The sequence below is a fragment of the Poecilia mexicana genome, unplaced genomic scaffold, assembly GCF_051168715.1.
Source record: "Poecilia mexicana isolate PSO_F unplaced genomic scaffold, ASM5116871v1 scaffold_5, whole genome shotgun sequence".
Classification (NCBI taxonomy): Eukaryota; Metazoa; Chordata; class Actinopteri; order Cyprinodontiformes; family Poeciliidae; genus Poecilia; species Poecilia mexicana.
Genome location: NW_028263374.1, coordinates 29,612,336 through 29,637,871, shown reverse-complemented (window position 1 = coordinate 29,637,871; position 25,536 = coordinate 29,612,336). Strand labels below are relative to the sequence as shown.

The 25,536-nt window shown below is 39.2% G+C and overlaps 2 protein-coding genes across 2 annotated transcripts in view; one reads left to right on the top strand and one right to left on the bottom strand.

The window, feature by feature from the left end:
- The window catches only part of rims4 (regulating synaptic membrane exocytosis 4), a 36,710-nt gene extending 36,053 nt beyond the window's left edge, over positions 1-657 (top strand). The window contains exon 6 of the mRNA XM_088006001.1: positions 439-657. Within this exon, the coding sequence (XP_087862127.1) occupies positions 439-657 (219 nt within the window). The remainder of the gene's footprint in view (positions 1-438) is intronic.
- Positions 658-8,821: 8,164 nt separating this feature from the next.
- abraa (actin binding Rho activating protein a) lies at positions 8,822-15,635 on the bottom strand. The gene is made up of 2 exons (XM_014987244.2): positions 14,434-15,635; positions 8,822-11,275 (listed from the first exon to the last, which is right to left on the bottom strand). The coding sequence occupies exons 1-2, from the start codon at positions 15,073-15,075 to the stop codon at positions 10,838-10,840; spliced, it is 1,080 nt and encodes a 359-aa protein (XP_014842730.2). The 5' UTR covers positions 15,076-15,635; the 3' UTR covers positions 8,822-10,837.
- Between the last annotated feature and the right edge of the window lie 9,901 nt (positions 15,636-25,536).

The following is a 25,536-nucleotide window of genomic DNA, read 5'->3' as shown; positions in this document are numbered from 1 at the left end:
ATATCTGATATAAATATTTGTGTTGTGGTTGTTAAATTTCATTACTGTTTCAACACCTTCAGAAAAAACCCAACCAGAAACAGATAAAACTGAATATTGGTTGTTTATATTGATCCAGGTTTATTTATTGGACCGATATGTTAGAAAATGACAGATATCGACTGATACTGATGTTGGCGCCGATATATTGTGCATCCCTAATAACACTTGTACCCAACTGACACTTTCCAAGACCCTTTGTTCTAATTTTTCAAAAACACTGATGGATGCCTCCTGATCAGGCCGGCTGTGCTGGTCACTTCCTGTACCAAACCGAACCAAAACAAAACAAACCAAAACAAAACAAAACAAAACAAAACAAAACAAAACAAAACAAACAAAACGTTAACAGATTGACAACAATCAGCCTTCTTATCCCCATTTCTTTCTCGCCTTCAGGTCATTGTTTGGGGAAACTACGGACGAATGGACCGTAAAAGCTTCATGGGCGTAGCTCGAATCCTATTGGAGGAGCTCGACCTGAGCACCATGGTGATTGGCTGGTACAAGTTGTTCCCTACCTCCTCCATGGTGGACCCGACTATGGCGCCACTGATCCGCCACTCATCTCAGATGTCTCTGGAGAGCACCATTGGACCATGTTGTGAGAGGTCCTAAGACTCAGGAAGGAAACTGTGGAGTTTCCTGTTGCTCAGATTAAACTGAGTCTGAAGAAACGTTTTTAACTCTGCGGCTGGCTCAGCTGGTCAACACTTCACCTGCACCAGGAACAAGTTAAGATTCACAAGTCTGGGGAACAATCAGAGCTGATAAATGACTGTGCTAACCAGCCGGTTGTCCTGCATTCATTTGAAATATATAATAGTTTGGAAGCAGATTGTGTCCCATGACTCTTAGGAACCGCATTTCTTTTATTGTTGTAACTGACCATCCCTCAGACTCTAAGGGAGATTTCTCTCCCTTCAGATGTCTTTGATGGAAGGAGAAACCAAACCCTCCTTAATGAGGATACTTCAAAGCAGAGCTCGGATGCTGACACTGATCACATCCTATTGGGACTCGGCGGCTCCGTTTGCTGCAGCTGCCGCCTCCTCTGCAGCCTACATCCAACTCTCATTCCCAGGGCTGCTTGTTGTCTTTCTACGTCCTCACCGTAATGTTTGAGAAACCAGTTCCTATCGATAGATGTGAATGCAACAGGACTAAAAACACTAAGGTCTAAGTTATTTGTTGCGACATACCAGGAGATACTGGGTCCAACCAAATGAGCTGTTTTTGTGTTTTTTTCTGTGCGTTCCACATTGGTTGAATGATGTTCAACTCCATGAAACATGTGGGCGATCCCAACATGGCTGACAGCTGTTGTAGCTTCTGGAAGGATCTGGATCTTAACCTGAAGTTAGGGATGACACTGCTGCTGGTTTCTGTGCACACAGTTTGTTAGAGCCTCACATCGCAGCATTTAGCTGGCTCACCTGTGGACCTACGTTACAGGGCTAATCCTTCTCAGTCCCCAAAAACTGTTTGCAACCTGCTAATGTTCACCAGTTACTAACTCACATGACATTTAAAGCACTTTTCAGTCTATTCAGTTGATGTTGTGTTGATTTTAAAGAGAAATATACATCCTTGCCTATTATAAAAAAGTGACAAAGTCAATTTATTCTAACTAGGGTTTCAAAAATAAAGGCGGCAAAGATTTATTTTTTGTAAATTGTGAATTATAAACGTCCTCCAGATTCTGTCCTGGTGCGAAAACTGAGAACTGCAGCTAAGAACCCCTAAATTAAACGAAATTGTATGCATGCAGTCTATTCTACAGGACTATAATTTTAATATAAAGTGGCTAATGTTAAATGCATGACATTAGCACATTTAAATTTTGCTGAGGCCTTACAGGGAACAGAATGTACCCAGCATGAAGCAGCCAGGTGTATTCTGGGTCTAAAGTAACAAATGTTTGTTCTTTATTTCTTATTTCTGCTCTGCTTTGGTTCGTTTTCGCCTCCTCATGCAGATCACACTGAATGCAGCGGCCGCTATCACTGGAAAAAACAAGAAAAGTTCAATCTTGGTTGCTGTAAAGAGCAAACAGCTGCCTGTGAACCTGGCAGCTGCAGCAGCTCTTCAGATAGATTTCTAACATTCCTCTAGTCTTTTTTAAGCTTTGGTGAATAACAGTTTCTGTTGTGCCAATTTCTACCAGCACGTGTCTTCTTCCTCTTCCTCAGTTACCTTGTGGCATGTGCCATTGTGAGGGGGACAGCAGAAAAACCCAGCAGCATTCAGGCTGCGCAGAGAAGCGTCGCTTTCATTCTAAATTAAAGCCCTGATCCACTGAAAGCCAAGCCACCTGGTGATTAGCCATGCTTCGACTGAAAACCGGAGGGAGGAAGAGAGGGAGGAAGAGGAGAGAGAGAAAGAGAGCATGAAATGTTCTTTGCACCATCCAAACAAAGGATCTGTCTGGAATGACGTCAGGTGTTACAGACTTCAAAAGAGGACGGAGAAATGGGATGAACGTAAAGGGAACACAATGTGCACACTGTAGAGAAATTTTATTAGAGCAAAAACCATTTATTTGGGCACTTTAAGATCCATAATGTCTCCTTTCTGTGTACATATGACCACTGGTTGTGTCTTTTGGTGTGAGCCAAAGTGAATCTGTCATGACTTTGTTGATAAATGTTGAAACACAAGTGGAAGGAGGTGATGATATCTTTGGTAGATTCTTTTTCTGAGACTGTAGCAGTAGCTGGTAGCATCTGCATGACAGGTTAGCATTTCTACTATTAGCACAAAACTTGATAAGATTTAGCATGAGCTACACAGAGGTCACGGTTTGAACTGAGGAACATTCCTATGTAGCACTTTTATCCTTTCTTTCTTAAGATGTTTTGTTTCAGCTGCTTTCTGTTAAAAAATAAAACTAACTCATCAAGACTTTTTAATTTTATTGTTGGTTAGAAGCAAAATTTTGAAATAAAATCCGTTTGGTTGCCATAATCACTGGATGAATTCCTCTAATTCAAATCATTTTTTGTAAAAGTGGCCTCTGCTTTGCCGGTAGCATCGTTCCAAGCAAATTCCTTTCACTCTGTGAAGCAATAAAGCATCCAGTTCATGGCTGTTCATGCATAACAAATACACAAGTTATGATTTCATCACCAATGTATCAGTTCTACTGTCTGAAAAGCCATTCATGTTCTCCAGTGGGATGTTCATGCTTTACATGTCTGTGGAAGGTTTTGACACAAAACACACTTTGCAAAACCCAACAACTAAACATTAGTGTACATTTAATTATGTTTAAACTCTCAATGGAAATGCCTCTAAAATGCTGTGCATGTAAACATTTTAGGAGATTTCTTTTAGCCCAGAAGTCACTGCTCTGATTGGTCAACCTCTCAGTGGGTCTCAGCTCTGAAGGAATCCATTGATTTCAGGCCAGAAGCACTTTGGGTTGAATCCTCTACTCTCATTTGGTGGAAACACAAAAACAGTTTTATCTTTGAAGACAATAAGCAGATAATCACTAAGCCTGAAAAGTGAAAGGTGTTGTGTTGCCAGCTATAATTACTGATTTGTCTGGAGAGAAGGAGATGAAGACACCAGCTCTCCTTCAGCTCAGACAGGGGAAGTTTGATGGATATTTAATATAATAGTTCATATTAACTAAATTATGACCACCTTGTCAAGCTTTGCAATAGCTCTTTGCTCACCGTTGTCCAAAACTGTTGATGCATGTGCAACACGAGTGACTGTTTTCTGATAAACCCCTTCAATCTGTTTTCAGACTGGATAAAAATCAGCAGCAGTGTAGAAATACACGACGCAGACGGATGATCTTTGGAGATTATTGGTGGCTCTCCTCAAGATGATCAGGTGTAAACATTTTGCAGCAGCTTTGAACATACAACAAACCTGGAGATGAAGGTTTATTGTCATAATGCTGAAGTTACATGTTTAAGACCAGACGACACCTGATTTACTACTTTACCCATTTCCAACATATTCCAAGGAGAGCATCAACCAGTGGAAAACTTTAAAAAAATGTATTTTATCTTATGGATGGTTTCACAAAACGACAAATATCCCTAACATTAAGAATTAACTGATGGCTGGGAACAAAATACATAACAGCAGCTATTTCTGAACTTTAGGACATGTTAGTAAATCTGTATGAATCTAAAATAGACATATTTATATATGCATGAAGTAACTGCAGACTGTGACCCAGGGAATGTGTTTATGCTTGGTGCCAAGGTTATGATATATTGAGAACTAATATCCTAAGTGATCCACAAAAGGAAACACACTTCTGCATTCCTGACTTTAACTTTAGAAATAAAGTCAGATGCTTTTCCTGTTAGCTCAAAGCTAGTCCTGTACCCGACGGAAATGTCCCGCTGCTTCATAGCTCTGTAGATTTAGCTGAAATAAGGCCTAATGGGAGTCAAACTTGTAAAGATTCTTCCTGTCATTTACTCCAACTAACATGGATTCATTGGGCATTAGGTGAAACGTTGGTTAGCTTTACTTGATTGTAAAACCTTAATAGCCGGTTTGTATTGTGTGACATGTCTGCAGTAAGAAATGTTTTTGTGCTAAAAACCTGAAGGAAACAAAATGTACATCTGCACCACTGACAGAGTCAAAGCCAGTCAGAAGTGATTATGTTCTTTTAAAGCTGCTTCGGGTTTATTTGAGATGTTTCTTCACTTTAAGGTCTAATGGATGAGCTACTGAAATGAAATGTTGCAGTTAGCATACGTCTCACCAAAACATTACGGTTTCCCTTTGATTCTGTCACTTGAATGTTAAAATGTAAACTTTATCAATTGTAATGTAAATAGAGGCCTTAACACACATGACACACATTTTGTCAGGGCTAAGGACAAAGAATTGTCATATTATCGTATCCAAACAACACAAAACAAGAAAAAAATATACATATGGTATCAACATTTCAACCCATCACCAGTAGAATAGAAACTATGGAGGTTATTATTTTCATGTGTTTCAAACAACTTTTCCAGACTGACACTTTGACCAAGGTGAACTGCACTTTATTATTATTATTATTATTATTATTATTATTATTAGTTTGTTAAGACATTTTTGAGGCCTGCTGAAAAGCAGAGGACTCGCTCCATCTATAAGAACGTTTCTGCTTCCTGCTGTTTTCTGTTTGGTTGCAGTTCTGCAAAACTCAGTAAAATACACTAAAAATCTCATGTTAAATATTTTAACTTTGTGTCAAACTGATCTCAGTCTTTTCGATGTGACACTTTTCATGTTGGCATTTTTAGTTCCAACTGATTTCATGTCCAAATTATTCCAACCAACAGTTCACAGAATTTCAAGAAATTGTAACTGTTAATAAATTATAATATTTTGTATTTTAGTAATGATGAATAACTATAATTGGTTAAATCAACGATTACTTTTTAAGGATAGTTTGATGTATTGGCAATTACATTGTTACATACAGAAATAATTCACAACATACAGTTTTAAATCATGAGAGAGAAAACATTCAGACTGAATTGTTTCGGGAAACTTCTGGTGGAAATGTGTCTGTTTTTTGCAGAAAATGCACCTAAGACTTGAACTGGCTTTAAAGTTGAACAAACATTGCTCATGAAAATGTTTTTCTTGTCAAGCAACAAGAAATTTAATTATGTTTTTTCATGTTTTGAGTGGCAGTGTGTCATTTTGAAAGATCATTTTAGTGAAGGAGTGGGAGGATAAGAGGGTTGATACAGCACCAAACGCTGGCTGGTGGAAGATTTCCTCTGCTCTGCTGCTGTGCAGACGCAGCGGTTATTAAACTATACCCTCCATCTTCTCTAGCAATACTCATAAAAACGTTCCCCCTCCTGCCATCTGGAGCATCCTCCCATCTGATGTGTCCCACATAAGCACGAGTGAAAACATTTTCAGGCTGTCTTACTCTACTGAGAATCAAAGATGAAATCATCTTTCATCTATTTTCGTCACATTTTGCCGTCTTTGTGATTCAGCCCCTCAAAACACCCAAATGTTCTGTACTGCTCTTACGATACGAAGCCATAATATTTCCATTTGCAGCCTTAAATTTTCATGTCAGAATTATTTAAATTTCCAAACATTTCTTCCTTCTGCTCCATATATATATACTGGAAGGAGATGTTTTGGTTTTTGGGAGGTGTCATAAGGTTCTGCAGGCCTTTTTGTTGTTGTTAGAAACATGTGTGACCAACTGTGAAAGCAAAGCTGATTATAAATCTGTTTTCCTCCGTCTAGAGCATTTACCCAGGGATAGTTTGCCAAGTATGTGTCTGTTTTAAGCCTCACCTGTCTGTAGTTTCTGATGTTAAATATCTTCACTGGATACAGTTTCCATTTGAAAATCCTGTCCCTTTTTTTAGCTTCACTTGATCAACACCAACAAATGTTTGCATAAACCTGGTGTTAGCGCAGCGCTAAGCAGCAGAAGCATGTGTGCATCGCTTTTATTTATTGCTCATGTTTTGGCACCTTGATGACTGATTTGTTATCAGGGCAGGAAAACGATGATGTAACTTTAGTTTTAATCACTGGATTTAGATTCTGGCTATATTTGCATATTTTCTGACAAACTGTTCGGTTGTTGAGTAAATGCACAATTTGGTGTACTGGTATTCTAATCCAGCTGTCAATAAAATAGTTTAACTCCATTCCTGTCTGCTGTTTATTGTGTTGAATTTGTGACAGTTGTTTAATGTCATATCAGAGTTGGGTAGCAACTGGTTACGTTTAATTGAGCAACTTTTTTGAAAAAAAAAATATTTAGGAATATTTTTACTGCATTGTACTTTTTACTTTTACTTGAGTAATTATATTATGAAGTATCTCTACTCTTACTTACGTAAAATTTCAGGATTTCTACCCACTGAATGAAAAACATGTTTCAACCAAACATTCATCAACACAGACACACTTGCAGTTTGTGTTAACGTTTCATAAGTTTTTTTATTGAAAGAAACTGATTTGGAAACATTTCTTGGTCTCATTTTGTTGTTTTTTTTGTTACTTTTAAGAATTATTCTCATTTTCATCCTCAAAATACCAACATTTCCTCTTAACTTTATATTTTGGTTTGTCTGATAATAATTTGATCTGTTAGTCAGTACTTGAATAGACTTTTTTAGAAATACTTTTCTACTCTTGTGTAATTTCTTGGGCAGCTATTTTTACTTTTACTTGAGTATAAATATGTTGAAGTAGTTCTGACTTGACTACAATCTATGGGTACTCTGCCCACCTCAGTGTATAACGCATCAGGGAGCTTATTCTCTCTTACAGTAACTATTTTCACAAATTAAATTCTGACCTGTCAAAACTTGAAGATGCCACTGGATCTGCTTTCCACTCATTCCATCAGAGCGGCTCCCTCCCTCCGTCTGCCTTTGTGGCAGATGTTTGGACTCCCTGGTGGCCAAACCGATCAGCTAGTATTAACGTCTCTCTTATCACACACACACACACACACACACAGCAGTAGCGTGACAGGAAGCCAGGTCGCTCTATAGCACACAGGACTGGAATGAACATGCGCAGCCTGACAGACAGAGGACACGCTCACACCGTAAGTTCAAGTGCAAGCGTGACTTGCATGCACAAAAGACAGAAAGATAAATTCACACAGAGGAATTGGACTAAGCAACAGGAGGCCCTCTAATGGAGCAAAGGCAAATTGAAACATAAATCATTTCCTCCACAGGAGAAATTACATCTTCAAACAACACCACATAGCCGTATGTGTCTGCACGTAGGAAGGAGCTGCACTCACACTGAGACGCTCTGCTTCATCACTGCCTGCTTTTCTTGCAGCCTGCTGTGGATAAAAAAGCTTTATTTCACATAAAGAAAGGGGAAATTTGAAAGTTTTTTAAATGTATTTCTCTAGTGACTACTAAGCTTTGGTTTTCTAGTATTCAGATCTACTTAATTAATTTCAATGGTAAATATTTTTCTTTTATGGATTTTGGTGAGAAAAAAAAAAGTAAATAAATCAGCTGAGATGTATTTGTAACGATAATTTCAATTGCAAATAAAATAAAAGCAGCAAAGGTCAAATAAAGTCTTTGATTTGACTTTCAGTAGAGAAGGCTTTGTAGTAATGAAAGATGGATTTTTCCATCAGAATCTGGACGGAGCATTCTAACATCAGAGGGTTTCCTGCAGGATCAAACAGAACTTAAAGGTTCTGCAGTAAACTTCTAGAAAACTGAACATCACAGGCTTTAAAGGCAACAACATATTCTTCCATTTGAATCACAATATAAGTAATAATTAACGCAGCTGGAGTGTCATATTAGTTTTTAAATATTATTTTTGGGTAAAATCAATACTTTCACCTGTTACACAATAGCTGAAGCCTGTTGAAAATGGTCAGTGAGCTAAAGCAGAGATTCCCAGACATTTCCAAAACCTCCACAAAGCACTGACCTCTGACCCCCTTCACAGACCCACAGACAATGCTGCAAAACAGGTGGCATTGTTTATTCAATATTCAATAATTATGGCAGTCATTTAGCATAACTAATGCATTATACTGTCTGATTTTAAATGGCAACCTGCAATCTGAAAAACACCGAGTCCTCCTCTATTTCTGAGACGGTTTTTCATTAATCAAAACTGGGTAACAAATGGGGGTTAACTCTGAGACTGAAGTGTGTGGAATAAGCTGTACTTTTGTATTAAAGGTTCTAAAGAAATAGAAAGAAGTATATTGTCCAGAATGATAAAGAAAATAACATTGACAACGATTATTTTAAAGAAGGATAAGATCTGGTGTTGTTTGGAAATGTTTAATAAATCAGAACAGATTCCAGTAAGATACAAGTAAGTGGACTAAACTTCATAAAGTGCCATTCAACAAAGTATTTTAACGTCACTGATATATTGAAAAAGTTAGATAACTTTTTCAATATATAAACATTATTTTCCAGTATCTATCTTGTATTGTAAATCTACTAATACATATACAATTCATTCCTAACATTTCTGTATATTATGTATAATCTGCATATATGCATACAGCTCCCATATTTTTATCTATATTATATTTATACTGAACATTTTATTTTTATAACCACCTTTGTACACCTGTAAATACATATTTATACCCTGTATAGAACGTTTGGATAGATGCAAACTACATTTCATTGCTTTGTACTTGCAATGACAATAAAGTTGAATTCTATTCTATAATAACAATCACAGTAGTTACTTCGGGCCAATTTAATCACGTAGGAAACACTTCTGGGTTGTTTAGAAACTAGTTTCTGGCTGCCAAGTCAAGAAATTCTGCTCGTGAAAATTACGTTACTATTTTCTTTCATTTTTACCTGTGAAAGGTAATGCCAGTGGATCCAGTTTGTTCTGTAAAACAATTGAAACAAGTCTATGCAGCACATGAATCAGGGACCTCCGGAAGCTCTACTGCCACATTCAAGATGGCGGCGATGAAACGTAGAACTCAGTGCTCAATGAGGCTCCCACATATTCATGTCTATGATTTTACCACATCAGTTTCAGCCACATATGAGCCACTGAAGATCTTCGTCATTCTACCGGTAAGAATTTAAAACTGCTTCATCCCCTGGCTGGAAGTTTGATGATGCAGAAATTTATTTACTACCATGTAACACCAAACACAACATGTGACATATGACCTTTCACAATAAATATACGTTTTTTAAAGTTCCTTCTGTAAGAAGACTTCCACACTTTCACTTTGAAAGAAGAAAATTGTTCACACATTTAAAATATTTCAAGTTAAAGTTTTACTCAACTTTAGACCGTTCTCAGAGTGGATGTACTAAATCTAAACATTAAGTAAAACATTTCAGTTTACAACTATTTTAAATCATGTGGCAAAAATATGTAAGATTCCTTTTACTGCTTGTCAGAAATCTGGTTGCTGTTTAGATCCAGCATGTAAGTTCAGGGAGCTTTGCTGCATTGATTCACTGCTGTAAACACACTAAATATAAAATATTTATTTATAAAACAATTTAACACAACAGCCTCTACAACCTACATTAATCTGTTTTTGTTAAATACATTCACAAAATATGAAATGTTCATCTAATCCTATTCAAAATACACTAAACATTTTTAATGTGTTTTTCATAATTAAAATCTGTCGCTAGAAAGAACTCTAAATTCAAAACACTCTTGGATTTATTTTGATATATCTTTACTATTAGCTCTTTTACTGTATGTTCTTTTTCATAGCACAATCAGTTTTCTTGTTTTGTTTCAGACAAAATATGTTTAAACATCAGAAAAAAAACTTTCACTTCTTACTCCTTTCCTAACAGAAAAGTCGTGGTAAACAAATTATTTTGTTCTTGGTTATGAACGTTTTTCTCTGTCCCACTGATTGCTTGTTCTCTTGTTTTTAAAACCTGTTTGAAATAAAATAAATAAGTAAAACACTGACTTGATGTGATTTCTTTACACATCATTTGTCATGAAGTTCTGCTTCTTCAGCTGCAATCAGAGCAAAGTCACAGCATAACTGGCATATTGTTGGATTTCCAAGTCCTCTAGCATGTAGCATAGTTAGCAAGGCACACATAGTTAGCATGCTAAAGATAGCTACCCTTCATCTCAGCATTTATATGAGAACTATTGAGGCACAGGGAAATGTGTGTGTGTGTGTGTGTGTGTTTCCAGCTAAAGAAACTGGTCTGTATTTTGTTCAGTCTTGTATCTCTGTACTCCGTCTGTTTACTATGTTTGAACTCTATAAATGCATTATTTGTTTCATGAAAGAGCTGAATAATGAGCTTTTCTGTCCTCAGTCTCTCAGTGTGATAATAACATCGTCATCCTGTCCTTTCCACAGCATTTCCCCCTCAAAGTCCAGCATCTTGTGTTTGCGGCAGCGCAGAAGAATCCCCACCACTTTGTCTGAAATCTTCACGTAGCGGTCGAAGAGTCTTCCAAAGCTGATGATAGTCCGACCCTCCTTGTCTTTGAAGCCCATGTCCTTGATGATCCAGACCATTTCCTCCATCTCTCTGTGGATGTGTTTGTGGGCCCGGTCTCCTCTCTCAGCGGTTTTGGAGCCGTCTTTGGGCCGACCGTAGCCAGAATCCCCTTTGCGGAGACGCTGGGACATCGCAAAGTCGTAGTCAAACTCCTCGCTGAAGGGGTTGAGCTTCTGGCCCTCCATGTGCTGCTCGGACCACTGCTGCCAGCGGCTTTTGATGTCACCCATGGAGGCAATCTTAATCTGCAGATAAAAAGTAGAGTTAAAACAATACATAAAACAGACCACAAGGTAAACATATTTATAAAGACAGTCATGAAGCTTATAAGTCAAAATTAGACTTTTCTCTCGTTGCGTTTCTGTTACAAATGTGCACAAAATTGTGTCAATATTCCACTAATGTAAAAAAATAAAAATAAATAAGAAACAAAAAATCCTACATGAATAAGTTTTTTCACTAGATAAGTCATTAAAAACATTAAAAACATGATCCTCCAACTACTTCCTGTTGTCTTCTTCTTGGTTTTCAGCAGCAGTAACATCCGACTGTCTGTCATGTGACTTGTGATCTGAAAAATGGCTTCCATTCCAGTTCCACTGCAAATGATACAATTTCTACACATCCAAAAATAACACTCCATTCTAGCACCAAAATATTTGACCAAAATGTTGTGGTAAAATATATATATTTTAAATCAGTGTTTCCATTAAGAAAACAGATTTTTGAAATGTCAGTTTGCTCAATTATTATACCATAAGTGGAAATGCAGCTTCTGTCTCTGATCAGTTTTGGTTTTTAACCAAAAACTGATCATTTTTTCCTCCTTTCAATGTGTGGAAAACTTTGGCATCAACCATTTTCCATCGACTTGTCACAGTTATAATTTGAGATTAATGACCTTTAGTCTTGAAATAAACTCCAGTTCACTCCTTGAAATAGATATCCAGCTTGACATTTGCTTTGACCGTTCACTTGCATACTGTGAAGTTTTGGAAAATGTTTTCTGAGTAAACCAAAATGCTCGGAACTACATGTTGCAATCTTTGGAAAAGCTCTGGTCCTGTGAAGTTGTTCTGCAGGTGATCATGCTGATTTTTGCACAAATTAAAAATTTGTGCAAAAAATGCAATTAATAATTGCGTAATAAACAGAATATACATTTAAAAAAGTAGAGCATACACTCATCCACAATAGATTAAGTATTTTCAATGAAATATTAAGAGAATTTTTTAGCATTCAGACATATCTAAGTCTTCTCTTTCTTTTCTTCCTCATCTTGTGGTAAGTTGAGATTTAATGGTGTTTCTGCTGTTTTACGGTTTTCTGGAAGTTTGTTTCAAATTCGTGATGCATAGAAACTGAATGCTGCTTTCCCTCATTTGGTTCTGGTTCTGGATGCAGAGCAGAACCAGAACCAGAAGATCTGAGGGGTCTAGACGGTTGGTACAGCAATAACAGATCTTTAATGTATTGTGGTGCTAAACCGTTCAGTGATTTATAAACTAACAACAGTATTTTAAAGTCTATCCTCTGAGCTACAGGGAGCCGGTGTAGAGACTTTAAAACTGGTGTTATGTGCTCTATCTTCCTGGTTTTAGTGAGAACAGCAGCAGCTTCTGGATCAGCTGCAGCTGTTTGATTGATTTATTAGTCAGACCTGTGAAGACGCTGTTGCAGTAATCAATGCAGCTAAAGATAAATGCATGGATGAGTTTCTCTAGATCCTGCTGAGACATCAGTCCTCTAATCCTGGAGATGTTCTTCAGGTGATAGAAGGCCGACTTTGTGACTGTCTTCATGTGGCTCTGAAGGTTCAGGTCAGAGTCCATCACTACTCCCAGGTTTCGGGCTGATTGCTGGTTTTTAGTTGTAATAACTGAAGGTGGACTTTTTAAAAGCATGATTGTATAAATTATATGGTTTGCAGCAGTTGCAGTTCTTTTTTATTAGAGCTAATTTATGAATGTTAATATTGAGTTCTCAGCCTTATTGCATGTTCATTTTTTATAAATAAAATGAAAAGGGTTTAAAACAACATTTATCAGTGGGATCAGTTAGGTTGTGATCCTGTAAATAAAGAGGAGTTTAGATTAAATCTTCCCAGTTTCATTTGTGTCACCAAATAGAAAATGCAACTTCCTCATATATTTTTTTTCAAAGTGTGTCTCTGTGTGATTTTTTTAACACCCTGTCCTCCAATGATCTCTCTGCTCTGTTTTGCTCTGGCTGTTCCACCTGAAGGTCATCAGGTTGGAAAACACGTTGCAGAATGTGACTATATTTATTGACATATATTCCATTGCACAGCAGATGCAGCGCGTGTGTGTGTGTGTGTGTGTGTGTATGTGTGTGTGTGTTTACAACCCGGACGTTGTCCCTGGTGACTTCTTGGATTTGTCACGGGGCCCATCAGTTCCTCAGCCTTTTATGGCAGACATGTTAGTATTAGAGTTATGCAACTGTTGTTCTGTTTGCCGTCCGTGGAGGAGTTGGATTTCTTCAGGTCACTTTAAGGCCTGTGTTCGTAATAAGGCTTTTATTTTTTTCTGCATCTGATTCAGACATAAGACACATTTATTGTTCGGGAAACTTTCCATTCCTCTTATGGAAAAAAAGTTTATCGTTGAATAAGAATCTAATGAAATAAAACTTGTTTAAGCTTCTCAATCAAAGCCTGTTATAGGAACAGGATGCATGTTAAACATCCACCCAAAGTTAAACAGGACTGAACTGCAACCAGTGGAATATTTTCTTTAAATGATAAACAGATGAAGAATCAACTTGAAAACTATTTTCAATAAAAGATTTTCAGCATTTCTCAAGCAGATGTAATTTGTGGTAAGGGAAGTAATTATAAATTTACTTATATTTTGGACTGGAAATAATAATAAACAAATGAAAAAATATTATTTTCATCCCCTCTATCCATCTGTTCGAATGGAGAAGCCAAAGCAGCTTCAGCAGTAATCAGATCTCATTTGTTCAGGTCATCACTGTTAAAGGTGCAGACATGAGTATCAAATTTAGAAAATAAAAGTTGATATTCTGACATGGTTTTAATCATATTTGTTCTGTTTGTTTACATGTAAGTAATCTGTACGCCACACAAAGCTTTGCTTAAACTATTGGACTATTCAACAAAATAAGCAAATAATTCAAGTTTACTCATAATTCTTAACCATGTTTTTATGTTGTATTATTTAATAGTTCCTGGAGAAACTAATTTCTGATTTTTAATGACTCAGACAAAAACTGCTGAATGAATAAGAATGAAGGAGGCTCAAAAAGCTCAAACAGTCTGAACATGTAAGATTATCTGTTGATTTTTCAGGGCACCTTTAGATCCTCATAGATGTTTTTCATGTCCTATTTGTTTATGTTTGTGCTTTAAGCTCTTTACCTTTGGCCTGTTGGCTCGTGTTTTAACTAGGCCTTCACTTTGTTCGGCCTTGGAGTCGCTGTTGTCGCTGAGTCCTCCGTCCTCTCCCAGTCCGCTGTCCTCTGTGTCCACGCTGCTGCTTCTGGAGCTCAGTTTCTTCTCCTGGAGCATCATCTTCCTGTCCTGGATGTTCCCACCTTGTCCTGCTGCTTCCGCGCTCTGCAGCGCCCTCATCTGACGGCGGCGTGTTGGCGACTCGTTGCCCAGAAACGGCTTGCTCTCTTCGGGACCGGACTCCATTTTGTCACGGATTTCGTTTATGACGTTGTTGCTGCTACACTCGCTGCGTTTCAGCTGGACAGTCTTGGTGACGGAGCAGGTCCGGATTTTGTTTTCTTTGCTATCGCCGGGATCTGCTTTGATTACTCTTGGAGTAACGCTGAGTTTTACCACATGGCTTTGGTCTTTCTTGCTTTCCTCCTCTACAGATGAAGGCATCCAGCCAGTTGGGATTGAATCTTGTTTGCCTGCATGTTCGCTGGCCCATCCTTGCCAACTCTTGGCCAAGTTCGCCACCATTGCAGCGCATTTGATTTTGCGGACAGCCCGTTTAAATGGCTGCGATTCCTGCGGTGAAACGGTGGCGGTGTCTCCTCTACTCATTCTGACACGATGATTTCCAAATATTTGTGTTTAATCAATATTTCTCTTAGACAAAGTCTTGTAATTACTGTTGCTGTTTCTTCCAGTGATTATATAAAACAATTTCCTACAAGATGTTAGCATAATACAATCGGCTTGAAGTGCTATCGAAATGTTGAAATCAAAGTTTGCAAAAGGTTTTCTCCTGCTGAGAAAGTGAACAATTAAAAAAAAGTTTCCGATCTCAAAATTTGAACAAAACTTTGCTGTCGATCTTGGCGGCTGCTCAGCCTTTAAAAGCCTCCACAGATCCCTGCAGAAACATCCAGAGCCTTCCGGATCCTGCGGCGGGTCAGCGGGTGAGCTGCTGCTGGTGTGAAGGGTGCACAGGCTTTGCTTCTAATCTGCTGAAGCCCCCCTGGCACCACCACCACCTTTAAATAGGAAACGGTCGTAAAGGAAGTGATGCAGCCTCCATGTGAGACATAAAAGTCCGGTGTCAACATTCTTGTTGCTGACAGACACACACACACACACACACACACACACACACACACACACACACACACCCCACACACACACACACACACACGCACAGTTACTGAGGAGTGGAATTTCTCCCACTGGAGTTCAGGGAACAGGTGTCCAGTGGTTTTAGTAACTCCCTGATTTCTGTCCTTATGCATCAATAGGATGAATCACAAACTGTCTGTCCTGTGAGTTAACCTGCTAAACACAACAGCATGACATAACCTGCGTTCAGCTGTACTCTGATTATTTAGGGACATGATCTCACACATGATACACGTTTAGTTGAACTAGATGTGCTGTGTGAATTCCTAACATGTTGGTCACATACATAGAAAGCAGGACGAATGTTCCTCTACATGTCTGTGCAGTAACAGCAGAGGCTATTTCAGTCTGTGTATTCATACTTAGGTGATCATTAGTCAGCCGTATCGTTATGACAATCTGCCTATCGACAGGCCACAACCAAACCAATCATATGGTGTCACTGAGTGTCTAGTACAAGTAAAGATTTTATCATTTGTTGGCTGGAATTTCCAAATATTAACTTTGCTCAAAAGGTAAGCAGTCAATTTGAAGACCAAGCTAAAATACAGTAAGTATTAAAAATATTACTCACATCCTTAAAACATCAAGTTTAACTTTTGTAGAAGAAGGAAAAGAAAGAAGGAGGAGAGTGTCTAATGTTGGATAGACTAAGAATAGTTTCCTCCTGGTATCAAGATGTTGATCTGGAGACTTAAATATCTCAGTAAAGAGAATTTGATCATTTTGCACAAATTTAGGTCATGCACTTTGTGATAATATTTGATTAATTACTTTTATTGTATGCAAAACATTTCTGCAGGTCAGAAGTCGGAAGTATTTCCTGTTAATGTTTTTCAACCCTGATCATGAGGACACACTGTTTCCCTGCTGCAGCACATAAAAATTCAATTGATCACTGATTAATACGTTTTACTGATCTGCAGTTATATGGATGAAGTGTGTTAAAGCAGGGAATCATCTGAACATATGCAGGGCAGTGTGACTGGAGCAGCAGAGCAGGAAACATTGTTTTACAGCATAAAATATGATTGTAAACATGGAAACAACTCTGCAATGCAAAGCAATGAACATCAATTTTTCAGAGCATTTCCACAGTGATTTACTCTAATAGAGCTTGATTGTTATCATTACTGCAACTTTTTATGATTAAGATACAAAAATCATAACCCAGGATTGTAATAATAAATTGTAATACTCTGTAAAAAAAAATGACTTTTTTATTCAGTGATGAACATGGTGTATCCAGAGATTAGAGTTTAAAACAATTTAATAAGATTGAATGAGATAACCAAATAGGCTAATAGATATTTACAGTCCATAAAAAGACCATTAACTGCTTATCGCTTAGCAGAATCACATTATGATCCTGGTAATTTGATAAGACAAAAATAGAAATCAAGCAGCGCATGTTGAGAATTATTCCTTTTTTCAGATTTGACTTCCCTGAAACATTTTCCAATGAAATACGAAGCTGAATTTGTCTTCTGAGAGTCTAGAGACAAAAATACCCGAATAAGGGGCCACATTGTTGTCATATCAGGTCTCTGACATGTGTGTGTGTGTGTGTGTGTGTGTGTGTGTGTGTGTGTGTGTGTGTGTGTGTACTGTATGCCAGCGTTGGGTTTCCAGCCTCACACCAGCTGCTGCTTCACGTGCACGCTGCTGCTGCACGCTGCTGCTGCATGCTGCGCGCTGCAGGCTTCAACAGGAATAGATACGGCTGGCATTAGGAAGCCATGAGAAAGGTGTGAGAACACCGTCTAATGACTGGAGTATTTCTGCTTGAGTTAACCAAAGAAGAAGCTTTTTATGTATGCAGATTGTGTCTGGCTGAATAATAATAACCCAACACACTTTGATGAGAAAACGTTGCGTTACTTTGATAAAGTTTGTTAGCAAGTGAAGAAACAGAGGCGAGAGTTGCCAGACGTTAATTTTACTAGCTTAATTTTAACTTGTTCTAATAGATGCAATGTAAAAACATAACTAAACATGACTGCAAAATAAGGTTTGCATAATATTTTAGTATTTTTTTTGCCTAAAATGACCAGAATCAAAGCCAAGTATAAACAGTATAAAATAAAATTGGAAGAATTAACGTAAACATAAGTTAGTTTAACACATCAATTTGTCTTAGCCTGTTGCAGTTTAGCTTTTCCTTGAATATATTTCTACAGATAACATCAGTTTTAACACATCTTTGCCTTCTTTCAGCTTATTTCAGACTAGGGGTTGAACGACTACATATTTTTTAAGGTCGACTACATCATAATAGTCGAGTCGATGTCGACTAGTCGCGGTGACGTCATAGTGACGTAAGCGCAAAAACCCTTTACAACTACTTGGAGGCTTTATCAGCTATTTTCACGGCAAATATGGACCCCCCCCCCCCCCCCCCACACACACACACACACACACACACACACTCCCCTTCTCCTGCTTTTACTAAGTCTATTATGCAGAATTAAAAGAGCAATAAACAGATCATTCTTCGTGAGCAGGGAGAAAAGTTCGTTGTACAAAGTCGGGTCTGACTTTTTTTTGTTTTTTTCCAAACACCGGCTGATGCTGATGATCTCTGGATAGTTACTCGTATAGGAGTCAAATTATCACACTGACCACAATGTGCTTTTGGAACATCACAAACCAAACTTATTATGAACGGATCCCGTTTGGTTACAGTTGAATTTAACGAAACCTCCTGCTGCTCCTCCTGCTGCTCCTCCTGCTGCTCCTCCGCCCGATGCGCAGCATGATCTCTGCTGACTCAGCAGCGGCTCTCTGAACCGACATGCGGACGGCGGCCGAGATCGCCTCTATCAGATCCTCAGGATGAAGCTTGGACTTAGTTTCCAGATGTAGTTAAACCATCTTTATAAGAGCGTAAAGCTGCCAGGTTAAAAGCTTCAATACGCAGGGTGACGCTGATCAGTTGGATGGATAAAAAAGCCTGACATCATGTAACACATTACTCCGGTAGTCTTTTTTATTTATTTATTTTTTAAGGATTTTTTTCGGCACTAGTTTATTTGACAACGATCTGACTGTAAGGGGGCAGAGAGAGCGGAGAGAGGCCTGGGCCCAGCGAATGGAGGACGGGAGTCGGACTCCTGATTACCGCGGGCTAAGGTCTCTGTATGCGGGGCGCCGCGCTAACCACCGCCGCGCAACGCCCCTATTGCGGTAGCCTATGCTGTAATTTACAATTTGTAATTATTAAATTATTTACATTTTTATACAATTTGAGCTTTCTGACAAACTCAGCTAGTCCACCTTCTTTCATTTTCTGGGAAAAATCTGTTTAGTCATGTAATTGCGACTAGTCGACTGGCCCAGAAAAAAGTCAGTGCAGAGAAAATAATCGACGAGTCGACTAGTCGACTAATTGGTGCAACCCCTATTTCAGACAGTTTTCTCCTGGTGTATCTCAGTGTAAAAAGCGGTGGGCCAGGTGGGACATAACCGGGTCTCCAGAGAAACGGTTACTTATCTCACACAGACGTCTTACAGAAGGTTTGGGAGTTCGAGTCAATTTTGAATTTTTTCCTCTATCAAAACAAACTTTCATGTCAGAGTTCAACAACCACAGTGAGGCTATTTTGAATAACCCACATTTTATCAACCTGTCACACTGCTTTATTAAAGATCATATCAAGAAAAGCTGAATGTTGTTGTCCCTACTGTATGAACGAAAAACAAGAAAAGGAAACTAATTGTTTTTCATGACCTGTGGTTCTGCTAATCTCACACTGCCAGGCCTCTGTGTGGTCACACTCATAATGATAAGCTGCTGGTTTACTGAAAGGGAAAACACTCCATAAAAATTATGGCAGAGGCAAATTGTACTTTAAAAGGATCATTACTCAAATGGAGTTTTCAAAGAAAGATATATTTGAAGCTAAGAGCAAAGCCTGAGTTTATGAGCTGGACTCACACACTTAATCTCTCAGCTTCTCCCTGCAGAAAGTGAAATTTTCTTTAAATTAACTTGTGACTGAATCTATTTTACGACCACATTGCAGTACATTAACTGATGTTTATTATAGGTATATATCACATCCCAAAAATATATAATGGAACGAGAACAGAATATAAAATAATCCTGCATATATAATCTGCCATTTTGTGGCAGAGTTACAGCGCCACCAATTGGCCCGGCATACCTGCTACATCTAGGAGCTAAACGGCTAACGGTCGTCGGATGTTGCCTTTTCACTAACTGACTGTGTTCAAACTGTCCTGCTGTTTATTATACAGCGCACCGTGTTCAGTTTCTCTAATTATCTTCAATGTGTGCTGAAATATTGAAGAGATTCTTAAGAGATTATTTACTAAAACAATATTTAAACATTTAAAATCGGTGTTCAGTTGAAACAGTAATTATGGCCCAAAGTAAGCTGAAAACTGTAATATAAAAAGTGAGGTGTGAGATTGTGACTAAATGAATGAGCATTTTGCACAGCATTTTGCACAGCACTACTATTTTGCAAAACAATTTGTGTATATTTTTCAGAGATTATATACAACATATTTTGTTAAAATTAACGTTCAAGTACATTTATGAATATCATTTTAAATATATGTCAAATTTTCCAGTGGAAAGTGAAACATTTTCATAGGCTTTCTTTATTGTCATTGAATAATTGGGAAAAACTTTAACTCCATACTCTGCGAACCCGATCCTAAACTTACTTAAAGTCTGGATTGAGTTTTTTCCCCTTCATTAATGACTTTTATTACACACATTATATCTATCTTGGTAATTCAGGGTGAGTTATTTTTAATTCTAAATGAATATCCTTGTTGGACTTTTATTTAAGTGCGATTCTCCTTCAAGATACATTTACCTAACGCTAGAATAAATGCAATGTACATTATGCAGCAAAGGAAATTAGAAGACATATGGGTTCAGTCCCATCCAACTATCGGCCGATAACCTGTCTCTCTACAACATGGAAGCTCATGTCAGGCATCATAGCAGCTAAGATAAGCGGGCACATGGATAAATACATGAACACGGCACAGAAGGGCATCGGCATAAATAGCAGAGGAGCCAAACACCAACTCCTTGTAGACCACACAATCACCCAAGACTGCAAAACCCGACACACCAACCTGTGCACCGCTTGGATTGATTACAAGAAAGCCTATGACTCAATGCCACATACCTGGATCATTGAATGCTTAGAGATGTACAGCATCAATAGGACTCTAAGAGCCTTCATTGCAAACTCGATGGGGCTGTGGAAAACCACCCTTGAAGCCAACTGCAAACCACTTGCACAAGTGTCCATCAAATGTGGCATATACCAAGGAGATGCTCTGTCCCCACTGCTGTTCTGCATAGGCCTGAACCCCCTTAGCCAAATCATCAACAAGACTGGCTACGGATACCGACTCAAGAATGGGGCCACAATCAGTCACCTCCTCTACATGGATGACATCAAGCTGTACGCCAAGAGCGAGCGAGACATCGACTCACTGATCCACACCACCAGGATCTACAGCACTGACATTGGGATGTCATTCGGACTAGAGAAGTGTGGCCGGATGGTTACAAAGAGAGGGAAGGTCATCCACACAGAAGGGGTCTCACTCCCAGAGGGAACAATAGCAGACATAGAGCACAGCTACAAGTACCTGGGAATACAGCAAGCAAATGGCAACCTCGATGAGGTCACAAGGAAAGGAGCCACAGCCAAATACCTCCAACGAATAAGGCAAGTCCTGAGAAGCCAGCTCAATGGCAAGAACAAGATCCGTGCAATAAACAGCTATGCCTTACCAGTAATCAGATACCCTGCCGGAATAATTAGCTGGCCAATGGAAGAGATAAAGGCCACGGATGTTAAGACTCGGAAGCTACTAACCATGCATGGAGGGTTCCACCCCAAATCCAGCACCCTGAGACTGTACACGAGCCGTAAGGAAGGAGGCAGAGGACTAGTGAGTGTGAGAGCCACTGTCCAGGATGAAACATCCAAGATCCATAAATACATCAAGGACAAAGCCTCAACGGACGATGTGCTCAGCGAATATCTCAGGCAATGGGGAACAGAGGACGAGGTGCTGGAGGAACCATCATGGGAACACAAGCCCCTACATGGGATGTACCACCGACAAATAACTGATGTGGCTGATATCAGGAAATCCTACCAATGGCTGGAGAAAGCTGGACTCAAGGACAGCACAGAGGCCCTCATCCTGGCCGCCCAGGAACAGGCACTAAACACCAGAGCAATAGAGGCTCAGATCTACCACACCAGACAAGACCCAAGGTGTAGGTTGTGCAAGGAGGCCTCTGAGACAGTCCAGCACATAACAGCAGGGTGCAAGATGCTGGCAGGGAAAGCATACATGGAACGACATAACCAAGTGGCGGGCATAGTGTACAGGAACATCTGTGCCGAATATGGACTGGAAGCCCCGAGGTCAAAGTGGGGAACACCCCCAAAGGTGGTGGAGAATGACCGAGCTAAGATCCTGTGGGACTTCCAGATCCAGACAGACAAGATGGTAATGGCGAACCAACCGGACATTGTGGTGGTGGATAAAGAACAGAGGAAAGCCGTTGTGGTGGATGTAGCAATACCAAGTGACCACAACATCAGGAAAAAGGAGAAACTGGAGAAATACCAGGGCCTCAGAGAGGAACTGGAGAAGGCCTGGAAGGTGAAGACCACAGTGGTGCCTGTGGTCATCGGGGCCCTCGGGGCAGTCACCCCCAAACTGGAGCAGTGGCTCAAACAGATCCCAGGAACAACATCAGACATCTCAGTCCAGAAATGTGCAGTTCTAGGCACAGCCAAGATACTGCGCAGAACCCTCAAGCTCCCAGGCCTCTGGTAGAGGACCCGAGCTCAGAGGATGAAAGAGACCACCCACGGAGGGTGAGAGGGGAATTTTTTTTTTTTTTTATATATATATATATATATATGTTGACCAAAAGGGCACTTGGGGGCAAGGAGCAAAAGGGGCAGGTGCTCAAGCACCCCCGGACACCCCCCCCCCCTGCACGTGCCTGCATGTCAGTAGTTCATAGAATGAAAGAACAATGTTCATTTTACTCAAACATATAAATATAAAAAGTAAAACCAGAGAAACTGATCATTTTTGTGGTTTCTTATTTTTTGTATAACTTTGGATTTTCAGACATTATTGGTGGTGAGCAATATGCAAAATATGCATTTATGAATGCAATATGCAAAATATGAATCTGAGGGAAATAAAATAAATAACAATAAATACATTATCTCTGCACTTATATAACACTTAATCTACGTAATTTATCCCAAAACTGGATAAAGGAGGAGGAAATTAGCAGCTTGAACAATATTTACATTTTGTGCAACTGAGGCTCGGATCAGAGTGTTTTCATGCTGCTCGTTCATCTCTTGGTTAATAAGTGTCTAATTGGAGGATGTCTTTTTCAGTATCTGCTGACGCCATCGCTGCAGGAAGGCCAGCCAGAAATGAGATCTCATTACTGGTTGGTTCTTCTGGCTGAGCTGGGAGCCAGGCCTGGCAGAGCGAGACACACACTGCGACAGCAGCGCTGCTGACACACTTACACACATTTTGTGCTACCAGCCCCAACTCTAAAATGGCTTTTCAGAAAACTTTACCCAGCTTTCCAAAGATGTTGCCCACTCCTTCACACCCAAATCCCAGTAAGAAAGGGGATAAAGTGGGATTTTTAGGAAGTACACTGTACATACAGAACACTCACACAAACAAACACAGACATCCTGTCCAAGTTTCACAGCAAGAAGACAGATTGGAGTCAGTGTGAGCGTGGTGAGACGAATGTTTTCTGGCAGTCAGTGATAAAGATGACATCACTGCACAGCCGTGGCGATGAACAATGTGTTCTGATCCGTCTCCACTGAAAAGAGCAACGTCCCTCATTCTTCTCCCATAGTCCAGTTCGCAGTCCAAACAAACATCCAGCGTGTCGTTTTCCTTCAGGCCAGTGAAGATGAGACTCCTGTGGGACACCAAGAAGATCGGTTTATTATAAATGATAAAAGCTCAGAGGCTCAGCTGAGGCTTGAATCCAGGCCTGGGTGTTTCTGCATGGAGTTTGCATGTTCTCCATGTGCAGGTGTGGGTTTTCTCCAGGCACTCCAGTTTCCTTCTACAGTCAAAAAATATGACTGATAGGTTGAAACATCTCTTCAAATTGTGTCAGCATTTATCCTGTGTGTTTAATTTCACAACATAAGTGCTCAATAAATTGATTAATTACTCTGAAAATAATTATTCAGGGTATTTGCTGGTGAATATCTTTTGTAATAGTTTCAAATGCATCACAAATTCCTAATAAAAATAAGTCTAGCTGAATGGCTCCGTTTGGTTTTGGCCAAACATGTTGCAACACATTCTGAACAAATGTCTGTACTTTGGGACAATGTTTTCAGAAGTTGTATTTATTTAGCTGCAGCTTTATTTAATTATAATTTTTTGTTAATTCATGTTCTCAGATGCAGCTTGCTCTGCACTTTAGCACTTAAGTTTTTCATTTTTTACGCACAGCTTCTGTGTCTTTGAATGAATCTGAGGACAAGGTCCATTTTCTGGTCTAAAACATTTTCCATTGAAAGAGAAAACAATCTGTGTCCTTATTAAGATGAAAAGAAAAATGCACATTAGCTGACATGAGCCTATTCCATGACATAAATGAGCCATGCAGAGATATTTTGATCTGCAGAGCCTGGCAGGTTGATTGTAAGAAGAAAAATGTCCTGATCTCACCGAGTCCCAGTTTGATACAACATTTAAGTTGATCAAATCAAAGCCAGGTTTATGCTAAACACCTCAGTCGTTGCTCAATTTTAAATGACCAACTGAATGTTTCTCTATGCAAAATGAAATGTCCAGACTGCAAACGTTTCTGTGGAGGACGCAGAGTGAGACACACACTGAGGAACGGTCATCTCACTGACTGATCCTCAGGGAGAAGAAAACCAGACAGAATCAGGAGTTACAGCTCCCTTCACATTATTGGTGGCCCCCATAAAGACATGAACTTAAAAACTAGCAGTTGAGAGAGCTTGATGACCAGGCATGGTGGGAAGAAACCAGGTTCAGCATGTTTCTCACAGTTCTGGATGTAATATTAGTCATTCTTGAACATAGAAAAAGTCTAATTTCACTTTACGCTGCCTCTGAGATCCAAAACGTGTCGTTTATCCGAGGTGTGTGTGTCGGCCAGATTTCCTTGTAAATGTAAAATCTTGATTCATCATCATTCATTATTTTGCGTTTAACAATGAGGAGCAAGTATCTATTTACTTTATCTCCACTGTCACCCTGTGCTTGTTCAGGATGATTACTTCAAAGTCAATGAATCGTTGTAATTGGCTGGGCTTCTCTGGAGAGATGCTTTTGTCCTAATTGGCATTATTTAATTTAAATTCACTAAATGAGTTCAAGATGAAATATGTTATTGGACTCAGACAGATTTGATTCAGTCATTTTGTGTGTGAATGAATCTTTTCATCCTGTAAGTTTTCTGAAATAATATCTGTTGTGTATTTGACAGCATATTAATAAACTCTGCAGGTAAATTGAGTACAGGGGGGAAAATGCTGGATATGATCCTTGTGAGTCACATTCCTCTGCTAATTACAGAAGCTACGTTTTGAGGCTTTGTGTAGAAGCAGCAGCAGCTGATTTGGTAGCAAAGCTCTTAATTCTCACCTGGTTTTTACCTGCATAAAGTTTGTTGTTTGGTTTTTCATGAACCTGGAAACAAACTCAGAACTGCTACACTAAAACACCTGACCAGTCTTCAGACGAACCGCTAGCTAAGACCAAAGTGACGCGACTTTTATCACATGAAGCAGTGAATATGAAAACAGCTTGAATATTTTAAACTAAGAAAAGCAGCTTAATAAACATAAA

What these genes read in the sequence shown, in the direction of transcription:
- abraa (XM_014987244.2), bottom strand. Translation starts at nt 15,075, where the DNA reads ATGAGTAGAGGAGACACCGCCACCGTTTCACCGCAGGAATCGCAGCCA. An exon ending in CACGAGCCAACAGGCCAAAG is followed by an intron (nt 11,276 to 14,433) that starts GTAAAGAGCTTA and finishes TTTTATCTGCAG; the next exon opens with ATTAAGATTGCCTCCATGGG.